General features: G+C 33.6%; 1 protein-coding gene across 4 annotated transcripts in view; it reads left to right on the top strand.

Annotated features, from left to right (window-relative positions):
- beta-PheRS (phenylalanine--tRNA ligase beta subunit) overlaps positions 1-18,833 on the top strand; it is a 251,748-nt gene that overhangs the window by 207,312 nt on the left and 25,603 nt on the right. For 2 of the 4 annotated variants that reach the window (XM_090394711.1, XM_090394712.1), the window contains exon 16: positions 4,294-4,377. The exons of 1 other annotated variant lie outside the window; for it this stretch is intronic. In XM_090394711.1, coding sequence (XP_090250837.1) covers positions 4,294-4,377 — 84 coding nt within the window. The remainder of the gene's footprint in view (positions 1-4,293; positions 4,378-18,833) is intronic. One more of the 4 variants, XR_016548477.1, reaches the window with a different exon arrangement.

An 18,833-nucleotide genomic window follows, 5' to 3' on the forward strand; every position in this document is an offset into this window, starting at 1 on the left:
TTATAGCAACCAGAACAAGCCAAAGAAAAATCCCAATACAAGAAGACTTGCTAAAGTGTTCCCCCCCCTTAACATTCAATAGTAAATTGAACTGTACAAGTCCAGAAGAAAATCATAGTATAGCAATCTGAACTGTACAAATCCAGAAGAATCTTAGTACAGGAGGACTTTAGCAGAGTTTATTGTAGTTTTTTATTTATTTTATTTATTTTTTTTTTTAATTAATTTGTTTATTTAATTTTTTATTTTATTTTATTTTATTTATTTATTTTTTTAATCACTAGAGGTCAGGCTAAGAAAAAGATTAATTAACAGCGTAGATTTAATTTACCTTTATAGAGTGCAAGAGCATGTAGTTTGATTTCCTATACACATGTATCTTTCTGATGATGACCTCAATACAGGGGTCGAAATGTCAAGTGTTATTTTATTAATAATAAGTAAAATAATAATTTCAACACATGTGTTTTGTGTCCCTAAATTCGTAAATATAAAAGAAAGTGGATGTTACGTTTCGGTTTAAGGCACTACTAACTGCATTGATCCACCTAAAACTTAGCCTTCCTCTGAGTCTTTTTTCACCATGCCATCTAAACATCATATACCTGGTTTGCTAGCTTTTTCCATTTCCATTCAACCTTTTATAAATCTTTCTGGGTAATTTTTAGTAATTGACAAACCTTTTCCTTTTGGAAATTAGTGTAATCATTATCTAATCTTGTGATATGATCTTTAAAACATTTTTTGTGTATTCTCTCTAATTAATGCTTGTCACACTACCATTACAGTCTTATCTGCTTTATTATAATCTGTTTGTTATTGTGTAGCTTTCTTTTTGTGAACATTTAGAAGGGTTAGTTTGTAAGATTGTTGATTATATCCACACAGACATTGTTATCAACTGCAAGAGGTAAATTTCACGCGGAGGAAATATTCGTTTAGTGGTAATAAGTTGTGGCCATCCTGCCTCACATTACGTGATGAGTTTAGGCCTGCTAAACTTTTCATATGACACAGCTTAGTATGATGTCATTTCATAACATGGCAGCTTTTTACTTTTTTTTTATATTCACAGATGTAACAACAGACATTATTTCTGAATTTAAATTTTCAGACAGTTATTGTACAGCATATTAATAGTAGTATTTGTTTTCGAGGGCTCTGTGCAGGTGGTACAGTTTGTTTCTATACTAGTTCTAAGTGTGTGCTTTCTATGCGCTGGTCTGTTTTATTTTAATGCAGGTAGGAAGTATTAGTGTTTAATGTGATATGTCTTTGTAGAATAGTAAGCTATGTTGCAGACTAAGGTGTTAGCTGTTATTCATTACATGTTAACAGTATTAATTTGCAGTTTGTTGCTGGATTCACACATTTTTCAAGCAATTCACTGTCATTTTTTATTTATTTATTTATAGGAAACCAACACACAATAAAAATACTTTCTCGTGTTAAACAGTGACTTTGTCACTCAGCCCAACAGTGTGGTGTCCTTTCATCCTGTCATACAGGGCCATGCCATTTTTCCAACAACATATGTTGTTACTACTGTAAGCAGTTATCTACAATATACTTCTAAATAAATAATACATACCCTGCATTGTAAGCTATACAATACAAGATTGTAGTGAAACTATTCTCCTATATTTTATAGAATTCTTTGGGATACTAAGTCAGTCAACTTGAAATCATTAGCTTTTATATACAAGTAGCCTAGTCATGAAGATAGTTCACATGCAAACTTGGATAAAAGATTAAACAAGAATATAATTTCTTGACAAGTTTAATTTTAACCAAGTGAAAAATACTCTGAATAAGAGCTAGATCTAGATTCTACAACTAGCTCTAATTCAGAGTATTTTAATATTAGGTGGGGTTACACCTTTTCACTATTTGTATATGGGAAATATATGACTTCTGCCTTATTTCAACCATGGTATCTCTTCTGGTTCTGGCTCCCACTATTGAGATGCCACTAAAGGTCTGAATAGTGGCCTTTCCCATACTGCATGGCATTATACATATCCAAAAAGACATATGCTTTGCATTATGGGATAATACTAAGAAGGCATTTAATGTGAAGTCATTAGCTTCTATACACACACACACACACACACACACACACACACACACACACACACACACACACACACACACACACACACACACACACACACACACACACAAATAGCTTAATTGTGAAGCTATTTGTGTGTATATATCTACTTCACACACACAGTCTTTGTTTGCTTACATTTGGATAAAGGCTTAGACAAGAATATAATTTCTTGGTTAGTTTAATTTAATTTATTCCCCCATCTGGTCTGGTTATGCCTGAAAAGATAGTTAAGAATACTCATATATATATATATATATATATATATATATCTGCACAACACTTATAAACAACATATCAAACTAGCAATCCATCTGAAGAACACAAGATATATGTTGTTGACATTATGGCATGTCAAGACTAGCAGACATTCACAGAGAATTAAACGGAAGAAAATAATCATACAGCATCAGTAATGAAGCAGTCTGTTAATCTTAACAAGTATGGTTGCAATATCATCATTAACAAATTTCTGACATGTGTCCTCAAGGAATATACTATTACACTACTACATCCTTGAGGGTACATAGTGCATTATACATATGGCATAAGAATGTGTGAGCAGAGATAATCTCCTGTCAACAGTTTTCCTCCAAATTATGTTGTGTTTTTTTAAGGCACCTCTTCTTGCATCAATGCACCATATTTGACCATACTATCTAAGATTTATCTCTGCTCACACATTACTGAATGCTAAAATTGTCAAGTTACTTCCTGATATTTCATTTTTAATATGATTTACCACTGATGCCATGTTTGCTCCACTAATTTTTCTTAGAACTCTCATAGCTTGGTCTCTGACTAACTATTTTATTTCTGTCATATTCCATTTGTTATTATTGCTCATCAAAATCCAGCAGTAAATATACATTTATTTAGTTAACTCCCTACCATAAAAACTTTGCTAATTCTGTTTTTTCTTTCCATGTATAATTTGTCATTTTCACTAAATAGTTGAAATGTTTTATTTGTTCTATGATTTCTCCATTCAGGATGAATGGAGAAATTATAGAACAAATAAAACAAATAAAAACAATATTTCTGCCTATTTTCATATGTCTTTTTATTGTTGATTTGCATGTCATATTTGTTATGCAGTTATTCTATTTAGTTAAGGGATTCTGCATAATTGTACTGAATTTATTTAAGAATATAACATCTTCATAAAGAGCTAAGTTTGATTCACAGATTCTGATATCGTTTCTGACTTTTTTTCATAATGTGATCCATATAGATGATGATTAACAGTGAAGATGACATGCTCTGTTGTCTCACACATGTTTTTACATCTCACCATCTTCCCATACCTACTTCAATTCTGACCGCTAACTTATAACTGAAATATTTATAACCTTATGAACTGCTTTTCTCTTGGCATCTTGTCATATGCCTTTTCTAGATCTACAAAACTAAACTACAGGTGTGTTCTCCTGATTTCTCAACTATTTGTCTAAAAATGAAAATCTGATCCTGACAAGCTCTATTTGGCCTGAACCTATCTTGTTCTTCACCATGTTTTCTTTCCGCATGTTTTTCTTAGCCTCTTCTCCAGCATTCTTGCAGAAATCTTGCCTGCAGCATTCAATAGGGAAATTTCTTGGATATTCTCACGTTCAATTTCATTTCCCTTTTTATACGTGCATGAGTAGTATGAGCTCTACTCCAGTCATCTGGAATACCATCTTACAAATACATAGTTCCTGAGGGATTTAGATGATTATGCAGCCATTTCTGTTTATTTTATTCTGTTATGGCAAAGGATTATTGAAATAAATCCTTTGCTATTATCTACTAATTATTAGGTGCTAACCAAGCCTAACCATTATGATCTGTTACTAATAAATGAAAGTTCACATTTTCTATGCTAGGGTTAACTTCAAATTAACTCTAGAGCAGCTTTAAAATATTTTATTTGAATATTCCAAAAGGATCTTATTGCATTCGTTCAGAGAAGTGGAATTTGTATATTCCATGGCAAGAAACTTCTCATTTTTTGGTATTGCATTCTACATAGTTGGATGGATTCCAATATTTCCTGTCTCAAAGAGACATTGTGCTCCAAACCATATACAGCAGTTAGTAGGTTTCTTTCTTTCTTTATTTTTTTTTATATATTTTAATACTTTATATATGCGTATTTTGTTATCCTATTTATATTTATTAAAATTAACCTTATGCAGATTTTACCTTGCATGTAAACAGTGGAACTACGGCAGGCAGGAAAAAGAAGAAGAAAAAGAAGAAACCTAAAAGTGGGGGCACTGGTAAACTTTTTTGGACAAAATGTTCTGGGTAGCATATGAATAGTTTAGGCTTTTTTTTTTTTTTTGCCCCTTCTCTTTTTTTTGTACTCCCTCCCCATGTGTAAGAAACATATGCTTATCAAATGTTTGATATTTAGGAATGCTTATACAAAAATGCATCACTTTAAAAAAGAATGAAAGCATGTTGCTCATCCTGCTTTTTTGCTTTGCTTTGCTGAACCCATATGGTTATTTTTAGCTAGTTTTTATCTAATATATATTCCTCTTAATATAATATAATAAGTGCACAATAACTTGTTAAAATTATGCAAATTCTCACTTAAACTACTTCTATTTGCATAATTAGGGACATGCTGGATATTTGGTTTGCTTTGGTATTTGACCAGTTTGTTGTGTTTTATAAAGATTCAGTTTGGCTGAATCAGAAGAAGGATTCATTATTTAGCCAGCCAAAGCAGAAAAATTTCCTGTTACTGCCTCATAAGGAAAGCAACAAAACTTCCTCTTATTTTACACAGCTACATGCTAAAGCTCATTACATTTGCTATAGGCACTTAATTCTGTGTTGTCTATGTCTTTATTTTAATTTATATTATGAATTCTTAAAATTTGTCTTAAAATACTGATAGAGTATAGTTTGGCTATGAATAGTAAAACAAGCAATATTTGAAATTTTTACGATTTATGTGAAGATTCAAAATTTGCAAAATGTAAGTTTGCTGTTTGCATATTCCAAAGCGCAAAAAGAACATGAAATATCTGTGCAGTTGACTGTTTAAATACATTAAGCTCAAATTGATGGTTTTTTTTATTGGAACTACTGCTAAATTTATTGGATCCTTTCCAAAACTGGAGTTTAATATTGCTTTAAGTGCTAACAGTTATTAAGACTGAAAGTGCATTTATTGTTAATATGAATATAACTTTTTTTTAGAATCAGAGCAATAAAAAAAATTCTTTGCGAAGAAATTCACAGAACATTTGATACTTTATTTGAAAATAAATATTATTTTTATAATATTAGATCCAAAATTTCAGCTAGCATTCATTAAGTCAGACAAAATTTATTATGTTAAAAGCATTCCAGTAAATGAGAAATCTAAATCTGATTTGGAAATATCAAGTGATAAAGAAATTAATAATATTCTGCTATCAGAAAAGGTGAGACTGTCACAAAGTCATGATGAAAGGGGGGGAGAGAGAAGAAGAAACAAAAAGAAGAGTAATGATGAGATGATAATATATTTTAATAAACCATTGTTGAAAAGAACTGATGATCCATTATGTGGTAGCAAGAATGCAAAATCATGTTATGAATTTTCATAACATGATTTTGCATTCTTGAAATAGTGAAATAGCAAGAAAATTTCTTTCAGCACTAGCTACCCCCATGTATTATACAGTGAAAGACTTCTTTTCTTTCTATTTTTCAGAAGCCTGGGGGGAGGTGCTTTTTTTTTACATACCACTTTATTGTAACTTCATTTTGATTATTAAATCCATAATTATTCTCTGTACTGAGAATAATAATGGATCATTTCTTTATAATATCAGATTATAAAGAAAATAGTCAGTTCACTGTTGCAATGTGTAAGGTCCTGAAATTTGGTAGGCAGCATTAGTATACACTTAGTGGGGAAATTTTAGAGGAAGTTGAGGAGACAAGGATCTGAGGTTCATAGGTTACATTGCCCAAGTTATGTCATCAGATTATAGCAATGAAGCAGAGGACCTTAACCTGCAGAATAAAGATGTTCTGGTTCATATTCCAATCCCAAAGATCAGTTACCACTTGAGTCTTCTGGACCTTTTCCAATATATCCTCTTCACCATGAAAACATTGGACCAAATTTCTGCACAATAATCCATACGAGGCCTGACAAGGCCTTATTCAGATTATTGTGCACAAGTTTGGTCCCCTGTTTTTCATGGTACAGAGGAAAGGGTCCAGAGAACACTGATGGTAAACTGATGTGGAAATGTCAAGTGATAAAAAAATGAATAATATGCTGCTATCTTTGGGATGTGGAATATGAAGGCAGTTTGCAATAAACCTTGTGAATAGGAAAAAGAGAGGGGATATGATTGAGACATTTAAGTTGGTAAAGAGTTATTACCAAGTAATTGTGGAAGAAATTTTTCATAGAAATGGTGAGGGTAGAACATGGAGATATCCCTAGAAACTGTATAAGAAGGGTGTGGGCAGGACCATAAGGAGCAGGTTCTTTGCATGGAGAGTGGTTGGTGAGTGGAATGTTGCATTAAATGAGTTTAAAGCATAGTTTGGTATGCTTTGTGTGTAACAGTGTGTACCTCCCATGATGAGTCGTTGACTCCATGGAGGTCTGGTGTTAATAATAATAAGAGCAGTATTTTTTTCTCATTTTCATGTGTTTTTTTTCCTCAATAAATGTTTCTTGTAAAATTAAATTATTATTATTATCTTCATCATTTTAAATTTAAGGAACATAATTTTATTTTTGCCTTTTGATTGAAGAAACATTAAAGTCTTGATTAAGTCTTTTATAAAATCAAATCTGGAACCTTCTCTTGAGTATTTAGTGTTTGTTTGGTGCTTCGGTTGAATTGAAAACTGAATATTCAGTATTCATTTATTCAATCAGCTCACAATTCAGCTAATTACAGTGTGAATGGAAGGAGTTTAAGTGAGAATATGCTTAATTTTCACTTAAACCCCTGTATCTGCTAGGTTGCAGCAAAGATATCAAAGCATATCACAATCTCTATAATTTAATGTTGTATCTGTTATTTAGTGCATGTTTTATGAGACAATTAAACAACCTTTGATATTTTTAATTATTTTCTATTTCTTATGTATATGATCTTTACCAGATTATTTAACTAAATTTATGTAACTAATTAGATTACCAAGCTAATATTTCTCCTGTGTTACCAAGGCCTCTTCATGTGCACAAAGAGATATATTGAGCACATGCATGCAGACACACTAGTAAGAAGATAAACACAGACTGATTGTTACAGCAGGCTCCTACAGCAAGTGTCCATCACTGCATCCTTAAAGGATGCAAGTTAGGGCTGTAGGAGCTTACTGTTAAAATCAGCCTGTGTTTGCCTTTCTACTAGTGTGACTGCATGCATGTGTTCAGTAGATCACCATGTCCATGATGAAACTTTGGTGACAAAGGCAAGATATTGGCTTAGTAATCTAATTAGCTAAATTCATTTAGTTAATTAATTATTAGCTTTAGACATTGGTTTTATTCCACTAAACATCAACATGAATGACCAGCATCCAGGCATCTACCAGAATATGCTTGCATATTATTAATCATCATCATCTTCAGATTCTTGATATGTACTCTCAAGGGATGTACAGAATACTATGATATAAATTAAAGATACCAAGAAATTATATACTTGGTTTAATCCTTTATCCAAGTGTAGGCAAACAACCTTTACTCCTGCATTATGGGAAAGGCCACTATACAGACCAGTTTCGACCTTTATTGAGGTCTCTTCAGTGAGAGCTAGACCCAGAGTGATACTAAAGTTGAAGTAAAGCAGAAGTCATATTTTCATATATGAGTTGCCAAAAGGTGTCACACCTTATTATTAAATGACTCTGGATTAGAGAAGGTTGTTGGAAGTTTTTTCACTTGGTTATACTATAAATTAAAGATACCAAGAAATTATATACTTGGTTTAATCCTTTATCCAAGTGTAAGCAAACAAAGTTTGCACCTGAAGTATTTTCAGGACTGGGGCAACTCATATATAGAAGCTAACTTCACATCACTTGCCTTAGTATGTGCTTTGCATTATGGGATGCTAAGGCAAATGATGTGAAGTTATTAGCTTCTATATACGAGTTGCCCCAGTCCTGAAAATACTTTAGGCGCAAAGTTAGCTTACACTTGGATAAAGGATTAAACCAAGTATATAATTTCTTCGTATCTTTAATTTATAATATAACCAAGTGAAAAAACTTCCAATACTATGATAATACTACATGAAATATTCACATTATATAAATGCTTACTTTCTATTGACAGTGTGTTCTTCTAAATTAGCCTGTTATCTATCATTACTAGAGTATCTCTAGATCCTATATTTTGGTCTTCTAAGGTATTTAAAAAGAAAAAACTTGTTTTGTCAACCTTTCTTCTCTCAATCTATTTAAGCGACCATACTCCTTAGGTTATTAGAAGTTTAGACATAATATAATTTTTAAATAATGACTTCATACATGAAAGAGAAAACTAAATATAATTTATTATTCCTATATAGTTTGCTCAGTATGCCATGAGCTTCTTTCAGAGAAAAGGCAGAAGAACTGGTAACAACATTTAAATTCTGAATATAAGAACAAGTCATACAGCATCTGTATAATATCAAGTGTCTCAGTTGCAGCTGTACAGTAGGAGAAAATGGTATAGATGTATAATTAATTGATTGATTTAAAAAATAAATAAAATGAATAAGAATAAGTTATAAATAATTAACAGCAATTACTTCCCAAAACAAAAATAGGCATACAGTCTGTCTGATTAGAATGGTGGCATAGGGCTTCTCACGATTCAAAAAATAGACAATCAAATTTGAAACTGCTGTACTGTAGCATCTTGGTACAGTTCCAGTTAACTTTGTCTAATGTTGATGGCATGAGAAGCAAAACCGAAGTCTTCAGATTCCAAAAGTCTTATGTAATCGTGTTGTTCTTTGATTCTAATAGCAGCAAAATGACCAAGCTGTCCATAGTAGCTATGATGACAAGAACAAGGTATTTGATAAACCCCAGACAAAGATAGAAGTGATAGGTGGCACAAAGATGACAACTTCTGGGCTAGTTTGAAGGTGATATACAAATTATATTTGAAAAGGGTACTATTTGTTCAGGTGTTCCTTTAAGGTAGGGTACTCTGATCCTTTTACCATTAGATTGCAATTTAAAGAGGGATGATAATTAATATCCTCTTCCAGATTGCAATCTGATGTTAAAAGGATTAGCATACCCTACCTTTAAGGAACATCTGAACAAATAGCATGGACCTTTTGCAAATATAATTTGTATACCACCTTCAAACCAGCCCAGAAGTTGTCATCTTTCTTACCATCTATCAAAGATACATTATCATCTAACTTTGCTACTTTGAACAGACTGGCCATTTTGCTACTATTAGAATCAAAGAACACCATGATCATGTAAGATTTTTGGAATCTGAAGGTTTGGGGGCCTTGCTTCTCATGCCATCAGCACTCGACACGTTCACCTTAACTGTACCAAGATGCTACACCACAGAAAGCTCAAGCTTGATTGTCTATTTTTTGAATCATGTGAAACCCACACAGCCATCCTAATCTTAATTAGACAGACTGTATGCTTATCTCTAAGTTGTGGGAAGAGATTCCTGTTTTAATTGTTTATATTATTTTTATTTATTTATTTTAATGAATTAATTGTACAGCTATGACTGAGACACATGATTATTATATGCATGCTGTATGACTCGTTCTTGTTCTTGTATTCACAATTTAAATGTTTTTACCAGTTCTTCTACCTTAAATGAAGCTCATGACATATTGAGCTAAATAAATAGAAGTAATGTGTGGAGAGCCATTATTTAAAAATTATATTACTGTCTTAGATTACACACTTTTCTGGATTCTAACAGTGTAGTAAAGTAAGTTCCTTCTTAATTCTTTATTTTTTTACATGATTTTGCCATTAATGCTACCTCTTTGCTCCTCTCATTTTCGTAGAACTTTTATATCTGTGGTTTTCAGTCTTTGATCAGAATGTTTTACTCAGATCCATAAATTAAAATTGCTCTGCACACTTGAACATTCTTGGTCAAATAACATTTACTCCAGCAGCCTTTTTCACATTTTTCAGATTTCTGGTAATTTTTCCTATCTCGAGTATCAATATATACTCCTGATTGCATTCCTCTTGGATATTTTCAACCATCATTCCTTGTTTACTTCATTTTACAGTCTTTCAGAATAACAACTCCAGATGTCTAGGATATCTTTATCTTCAGTTTTTCTGTCACCTCATGTTTAACTCCTTTTACAGTCCTGTTTTCTCTATATCTAAGCTTTCTCAATAGCCTCCATAACATTTTGCTACCTTTCTGATATTTATTTTCTGTTTTATTAAATTTTCTTTGTATTCTCTCAGAGTACATGCTGACTCATTTGTTAGGATGATATACTTTCCTGTTTAACATGACTGCCTCTTTAACTTCTTGAGCCCACAATGGAATATGTTTTTTTTTTTTTTTTTTTTTTTTGATCCCTGCAAGCATCAAATAGCAGCATGCAGTTTGCACCAACTTTCAACTGAAACAAGTCACTCATATAAAAACATGAGAATGTATTATATTCGCTGATACATTAAGAGCAAATATTATCATTATGGCCATTCTTTTAGAAGACTTATTTTTATTCTTTACTTTTGACTTTTATTTTAATTTCTGCTTCCAACAAGAATTTCAGTCCCTTTATCTGTTTAATATGAAATTGTGTTCCACATGACCCTATGACATGCTGGTACCTTTATCATAAAATAAACATTTCTAGTAGTTTAGTAATAACTTCCTTTAAATTTTATCATTGTATAAGTGTTTATGTTGGTCACTTTGAAATAAAATTATTTAAAAAATAATCTAGAAAGTGTTATTTTTTTTAAAAATAAGATATCACTTTCTAGAAGTTTGTCAAATCTTCATATTAAAAAAACAAAGCATTGTTGCAGTGTGCTTTATTAAATAGCATTATTTCACATCTTAGTTTTCATTTTTCCTTGCATGTTGAACTTAATGTCCTCTCATGGCTGAGTAACTTGGCTTCTTTGAAACCTGATTAATGCTCTGATAGGGTAGTTAGTACTATCTGCATAGTACATATTATGTCCATGCGGTTAGCTGAGTGGCTATGCACTTCGCAACCTTATGCCTGGGAAAGAAGTGTCCTGGGTTCGATTTTTGTTGACGATGCAAAGAGCTTAAGGATCTTTCTCAGACATAGCCAAGTTATCCAGTCTTGGGCATGGACAGCAGGGTTTTTCTTCCCAGTTTATCTGGGGTTTTTCCTCCTGCAAGTAGGCAAACCAGCCCCGTGAACACACACGGATTACAGTCAGGTATACTTAAGGCCTAACCTTAGGCCTGACTCATCAACTATGCTGGTCCTGAGTCTGGATAAAATCAGGGGAATTGAGATGGTGCCATACATCCCTGTAAAAGAGGCCTCATGGCTGTTATATCATCATACACTATAAATAAAAAATAAATAAATAAAAGTACATATTATGGCTGTCAATTGCATCTGTTCTTCTGCCTGGTTTGTGGTCTCTTTGTATGAGACTGGCTAACTCACCTTTATTTGAAAAGAATTGATGAAGGTTTTCCACATTCTAGACTTGATTTTTGAACCTAGATCTTTCCAACCAAAGAACATCATTAAAACCAACTGAGCTATGGAAGCTCTGTTTTATTTATCCAATTATTTAATTCATTCATAGACAAATTGGTAAATAACACAAAAACAAAACTGTTGATGCCGAAATAGCTTTTGCACAGTAGACAAGAAAGAAAAAGTGACAAATGAGTGCATCATCTTACTTATGGAGAAGTGAGTGACATGAGTGAAGGGAATGAGAGAAGGAACATATGATGGACAGAGAAATGAGGGAGATCAAGTTGGACAGGAGACACTCTGTGAGAAGTGTAAATGATGGTTTCAGGAGAGGATGTGTGACTGTGCAAGAAAGAATTAAGATGATCAAGGATGTAGGGATAACACTTAGGTCTGGGGAGAAGTGTAATATCAGTGATGATAGAAGAGGAACAGCTGGAGGGTGGGGGTATGGAGAAGTCATATTTGAGAAGTAGGGTCATCGGGACTTGTTATAGAAACAGAAATGAACTAGTGTGTATGTTTATAAATGCAAGAAATGTTTGAAACAAGGAGAATGAAATTGTGGCATTGGTATAGTTCATTTAACTAAAAATTGTTGAAATAAATATGGTAGTATAGATTGGAATGAAGCGACAGCATCTGGAACCATAGGGAATGAATTTCTTTTTGAGGGACAACTATCAGGCAGTATATAAGAGAAGATGACTCAAGGATCTTGGATTGGGTTATCTCATCAGAGAATATATTATTGTTAATGAGGGGTCAAATCCTCCTCCATTTGGTGAAACTTGCCATGATGTGATCACTTAGGTGGTGGCCAGCCATATCAGAACTCTTGTGAGAAAGGGTTGTACGTGGAACTATAAGGCAGATGATTATGACAAACTCAGAAGGCAGTTTGCAGCTGTAACATGAAATGAGGAATTAGATAAGAAGGAAATCAACGCTGCTTGGTTAATACTCGGACTATCTAGCAGAGGCAGTGACTGAGTGTGTTCCAAAGGTTGGGAGATTAAATAAAGTAGGTGCAAAATGGATGACTGAAGATGTAAGGCATGCAATCTGGATGAAAAAGGCATTCTGGAGGTAGCACAGGATGAGTAGCAATAATCAGTTACACGAAGAGTACAAGAAACAAGCAAGGAAAGTGAAAAAGGTGTAAGCAAAATGTGTTTGCATCCCCCTTATTCAAATGCACTGGACAAGGGAAATGCATACACAGTAATATATTTATATTTTGTGAATGCCTTTGATAGATTGCCACATGACAAGCTGGTAATTAAATTGCATGGGGTTGGAATGTAGATTAGTGCATTGGATTGGAAAAGGGTGTGCCCCAGCAGTCTGTTTTGGGACATTGTTTAATTTGTGTGTAAATGACATTGGAAAGGGATTGACTGGTGATGTATAGTTGTTTGCAGGTGGTGTAACATTGGGGAGAGGCATGAGGAGTAGAACAGATGTTGTTACCCTGCAAGAGGGCTTGAATAGACTCAGTGAATGGGCAAGTGTTTGGAGATATCAGTTCAATGTAGCAAAGTGTAAGGTTTTAAAATTTGGCAAGCAAAGATGGGATACAGAGTACAAGATTGGTGGGGATATCTTACAGAAGGTGGAGGAGATGAAATAGCTGGGGGAGATGGTAGATAAGAACTTGAAATTTTGCTAAAATTGTGAGGACAGCACAGCAGATTATGTCAGTGATGAACGGACACTAACATATAGAAGTAAGGATGAGTCCATTGCAGTAGCGGCCCGTGAAGTTTTAAGTGGGGTGCTGCCTATACAAAATTTTTAAAAAAATCATTAATTTTTTCCTAATTAGTAACCAATTTATTAATAAATTGGTTACTGATTAGGAAAAAAAGAATTTTTTTAAAAATTATTTTGTACAGGCAGCACCCTCACTTAAAACTTCATGGGCTGCCACTGGTCCATTGTATAAAGCTTTGATCAGACAAAACCTTATACAATGTATAAGGCTTTGTCTTATATATTGTATAAGATCTGCCAATGATCTGATCAAATATCTGTGTACAGATATTTGATCAGATCATGTGCACAGAAGTTTGTGCACAGATTTGGCCATCTGGTTTTCATAATGATGGTGATTTGTTGGAGAGGATTCAGAGACAAATGACTAAGTTGGTCTCTGGAATGTGGAGTATTAAGACAGATTGAAAGAATGCAAATTAGAGCGCCGCCTAGTGGATAGAAGAAAAGGGGGAGACATGATCAAGACATATAAGTTGGTAAGGGATAATTACCAGATTAATGTGGATGAGTTTTTTTTTTTTTTTATAGAATGTCTGGAGACATAGGGAGAACAAGAAGCCATTTCTTTAAGGTGTATAAAGAGGATGTGACTAGGTGAGGGGGGATGAGGAGTAGATTTTTTGGAAAGTGGTGGGCGATTGGAATGCATTGCCTGAAAGTGTGGTGAGGCCAGAGACAGTAAATGCATTGAAGTCAAGGTATGATGAGCTGTGTGTGAGAGAGTAGGACTGCCTGTGATGAGTCTCTTGACTCCATGGAGGTCTGATGATATTTTTTTTACATTTTGTACTTTTTTGTCTTCTAACCCCCCCCCTGCCCCCACCACACTGTAGTACATTAGTGCTGTGCATAAACTGAGGATTTTTTTTTATTAATTTTATATATTTAAAAATTTTTTTTACATAATTGGAAAACACTAGAGAACAAATGTGGAGTTTTTCCAAGCTATTTTGGCCTCAATTAAGCAGCGTGATGGTTTCACATCAAGTATTGAAATTCGTCTCTCAGATGAATTTCAGTACCTGGTGAATATTTCTGATTGTCAGAAGACAATCAGAAATATTCATGTCCATGGTGGAATTCAAACATGCAGCCTGTTGGTTACAGAGTGGGATGTGCTAACTGCTTTTACAACCAAGCTGTCATCAGTATATCAGTCCAGTTATATTTTGACCTTCCTCTGGGTTTCTTTTTGCCATATTGTATCAAACATTTTTGTTAATCTTCCATTTCCCATTCTGTTTAAGTGACCATATCATCTTAGATTAGCTCTACTTATATTAATGATATCTTGAATTCTATTAATTACACATTTTATTGTTCGTCATCATCATCATCATTGCCCATGGTCCAATGCTCATTGGTGTCTGATGCTTGTTTCACCGTTTCTCTTTGTCCTTTGCCAGGTGGCTCAAATCCTGTAAACTCTTTCATCATCACTCTCTACCATCTTTTGCCTAGGCTGTCCTCTTCTGTTTATATCATCTATTGTACCAAGCATAAAGGTTTTAATCTTTCTACTGTTATCCATTCTGCAGATATGTCCAAAAAACTGTAATTTCCATTGAATTACTTTCTGCATTAAATTCTCTTTGCAGTTTACTTTATGATACAGTTCTTCATTTTTTACCTTTTGCACCCATTCCATTTGTAGAATCTTTCTATAACATGTTCTTTTGAAAGCTAATATTCTTCTATAGAGTCTTTGACCATTACCCATGTCTCACAATCATAGACAGCACTTGTGAATATACATGTTTCCAGCTGTCTCAGCTTTATGGGAAGGCTTACTTATTTACTTTTCCATATTTTGTCCATCGCCTGTAGATTTACTTCAGTTTTTGTTATCCAAGATGTTATCTCTTTTTTACAGTCTAAATCATGTGGCATGTTGCTCCCTAGATATATAAATTCCTAAAATCTTCAGCTCTTCTTCATTGATCTTTATTTGCTTTTTCATCCTCTTTTTTTTCCCTCTCTCTCTCTCTCTCTCTCTGAATATCATTTTTGTTTTATCGATGTTCATAATTAACCCATATATCTTTCCTTCTTCAATAATGACTGTCATCTGCAAATCACAAATTTTTTATTTTTGTACCTTGAATTGAAATTCTCTATATTAGTCTTTATGACATCCATTGCTTTTTCTAAATAAAGATGCTTGTGGATATTTCTTTTGCCTCTTGTTGTCCAGAACCATGTTCCTATTTCTCCACACTTTCTCACAGTGGCCTCTGCATTGCCATTGATGTTCTGCAAGAGACATATCAGGTTCCTGTCCACTGAATAAGATTCTAGTACAGTCCATTCCACTTTCTGATCTATACTCTCAAATGCTTTCTGAAAGTCAAAACCATACCACCTTAGATTAGCTCTGCTTGAACATTCTTAAATGCTAACAATGTCAAATTCCTTTTTAATATCTTCATTTTTAATGTGATTCTGCCATTGATTCACTCCCCTAGTTTTTCTCAGAACCCTCATATCCATGGTCTCTAGTCTATGAGTGCTTTATTTCCAATCGAATTCTCAGATCCATTACTTAAAACTGGTTTGAATACTGTCTTGTATGCTGCTAGTTTGGTGTTTTTGGTTATTTTCCCCCTTATTCCATATAAATTTATTCACCTGGCTGCCCACCATGCCAGCTTTTGCTTATTCTGTTGTCTATTTCTAGATTTAACTTGTCATCTTCACCAAAAAAAGTGCCTAAATATTTTACTTGTTCTATAGGCTCTTTATTCAGAATGCAGTTGTGATGTGTTCAGTGTTTTTACTTATTTTTATAGTTTTGGTCTTTTTATTGCTGATTTTCATGCAAATTTGTTACAGCTGTTATTCGATTTAGGTAGAGAACAGTGGCAGCTCGTGGCTTGAAATCGTGGGGGTGCTGCAACTTTCGAAATATACATACACACTGTAAGTACAGTGTTTGGATAAAATAACAAAATTATGGTAAAACATTTTTTTAAAAAATTAAACATGAAAAAATATTGTTTATTATCGATAAAATTATACAGTTTGGTATAATTCAAAATTACTTAAAAATAAAATCCATTCCTTTAATTGTAATTAAAGTAATGGATTTACAATTTTTGGACATTGTCCAAAAAAAAATGTCCAAATATTTAAAGAGACGGAGTAAACACAATAAGCACTACGAACACTCTACTACTGGTGCAAACTGCATATAAACAACAGTGGAACTGCACGATGGACAGTGCTGCATTACTCTAATAGCTCTCATCTCACTATGACGTGTATATGCTTGCGTGCATAGCAATATGACACTGTGGTAAACACAGTGCTGCTGGTGTCCTTCGCCCTCCTAAGTGCTACAAATGGATTTTTATTATTCTTTATACAAAATAAGAGAACTGTATAGGATTGTTGATGATAAAATTAAATATTACAAGCAAATATAAATAAATTAATAAATATATTTATGTATCGAGAAAATTTGGGCTGCTGCAGTTCCGTAGTGCCTATGCACGAGCTGCCCCTGTTAGAGAATCCTGGAGACTAGCACTAGATGTGTTTAGGAGTAAAACATCACTTGTAAAGAGCAAAGTTTGATATCTAATATCAAGCTTAATGCTACTTTCTTTCATAATGTGATCCATATAGATAATGAATAAGAGTGGAGATAATGTGCATCCTTATCCCTGATTTTACTTCAAACCATCTCCCTGTATTTCCTTCAATTCTAACTGCTGACTAATAACTTAAATATAGACTATGTATAATGTTCCATTTACCCCATATTATTATTATTGTTGTTATTATTATTATTACATAACACCTCCAGGGAGTTCAAGGGCTCATCGAGGGAGGGCACCTACTCTACAACTCTACGTCTCCACCACATCATCTACATCAACACTATCTACTGCCCACCACATCATCTACATCAACACTATCTACTGCCCACCACCTAGTATTTTCACAGACAATCATAAACATCCATACCCATGGCTGGATTCGAACTCGCAGCCTTTTGGCTGAAGAGTGGATATGCACTCTTCAGTCTCACTTGGCCAACTAGGCCAGCAAATATAATTGTAGTGTTTTGAAAAGTTTTCTGTGCTGTGGGCTCCTTGTCATATGCTTTTTCCAGATATACAAAACTTAAGTACAGATCTTTGTCATATTGTTTAGTTAGCAGATTAAATGGGGGAGATGGAGAGGACAGTGTCCTCCCTTGATGAGTCCTTGGACTCCCTGGAGCTGTCACATAATAATAAATACAGGTATAAACATTTTTATATTTTACATAAAACTTTCTCCACAAATAATCTTAACATTAATATTTGGTGCACAGTATTTATGTCTCTTCTAAATCCTGCTTATTATTCATATAAGTCCATAATTTTTAAGTCCATAATTTTTGTTCACTATCTAGAATTTACAGATACACATTGAAAATCTTACAGTCATGGTACATGACATGAATTACAAAAGTATTGAGCAGAAGCTAAATAATATTTACATTCTTATTGCAACTCACCCTTCTTCTCCTCTCTCCTCAACCTATTGGTTGGTGGGTAGCAATGGCTGTTGATAGTGGTCTTCTGTTTTGCGCTGTTAGTTTGACTGTTTGGTAACTTCATCCATTTTTGATGTCACTCCTATATTGTTCTTGATCTCCCTCTATGGGATCTTCCTTTTCAATCAAATTTGTAATCCGGTCTTAATAGGTGTCCTATCATGTTATTTCTCCTTTTTCTAACTTATGTAGTATGACTCTTTTTTTTTCTTTTCTTCTGCCTTTCTTAATACTTCATAACTTTTTCTGTCCATGTGATCTTCAGCATTTGGTACCAACACCACATCTTGAATGCTGGAAGTCTTGATTTGTCTCTTTTTTGGGGAGTCCATGTCTCTGATCTGTAGAGGACCACATTACAGACAAAGCTTTTAATAAAGTTTTAACAATATACTCTTTGATGTTAATAGTATTCTTTCTTGTTAAATGCCTTTTTTTTTGCTTGTGCCATTCTTGTTCTCACATCTCTTCCACTTCTTCCATCTGATGTTATTAGGCTTCCTAGATAGGTAAATCCTTTTATTTGCAAATGTTTTCCCATCTGTTGCGACATTTATGATTTGCTCTCCATCCCTGGTACATTTCATTACTTTTTGTTTTTTTCTCATTGATTTTCATCTTGCATCATTTGTTTAGGAGTTTATTCATCTCTGCAAGTGATTCTTGTAGTTAAAAAAATAACTAACACTGGGTTTATAGGTTGTAATAATTATTTAATAAAATCTGCTAG

Source organism: Typopeltis vanoorti, chromosome 6 (genome assembly GCF_054136105.1).
Source record: "Typopeltis vanoorti isolate ZY-2024b chromosome 6, IOZ_Tvanoo_1.0, whole genome shotgun sequence".
Lineage (NCBI taxonomy): Eukaryota > Metazoa > Arthropoda > Arachnida > Uropygi > Thelyphonidae > Typopeltis > Typopeltis vanoorti.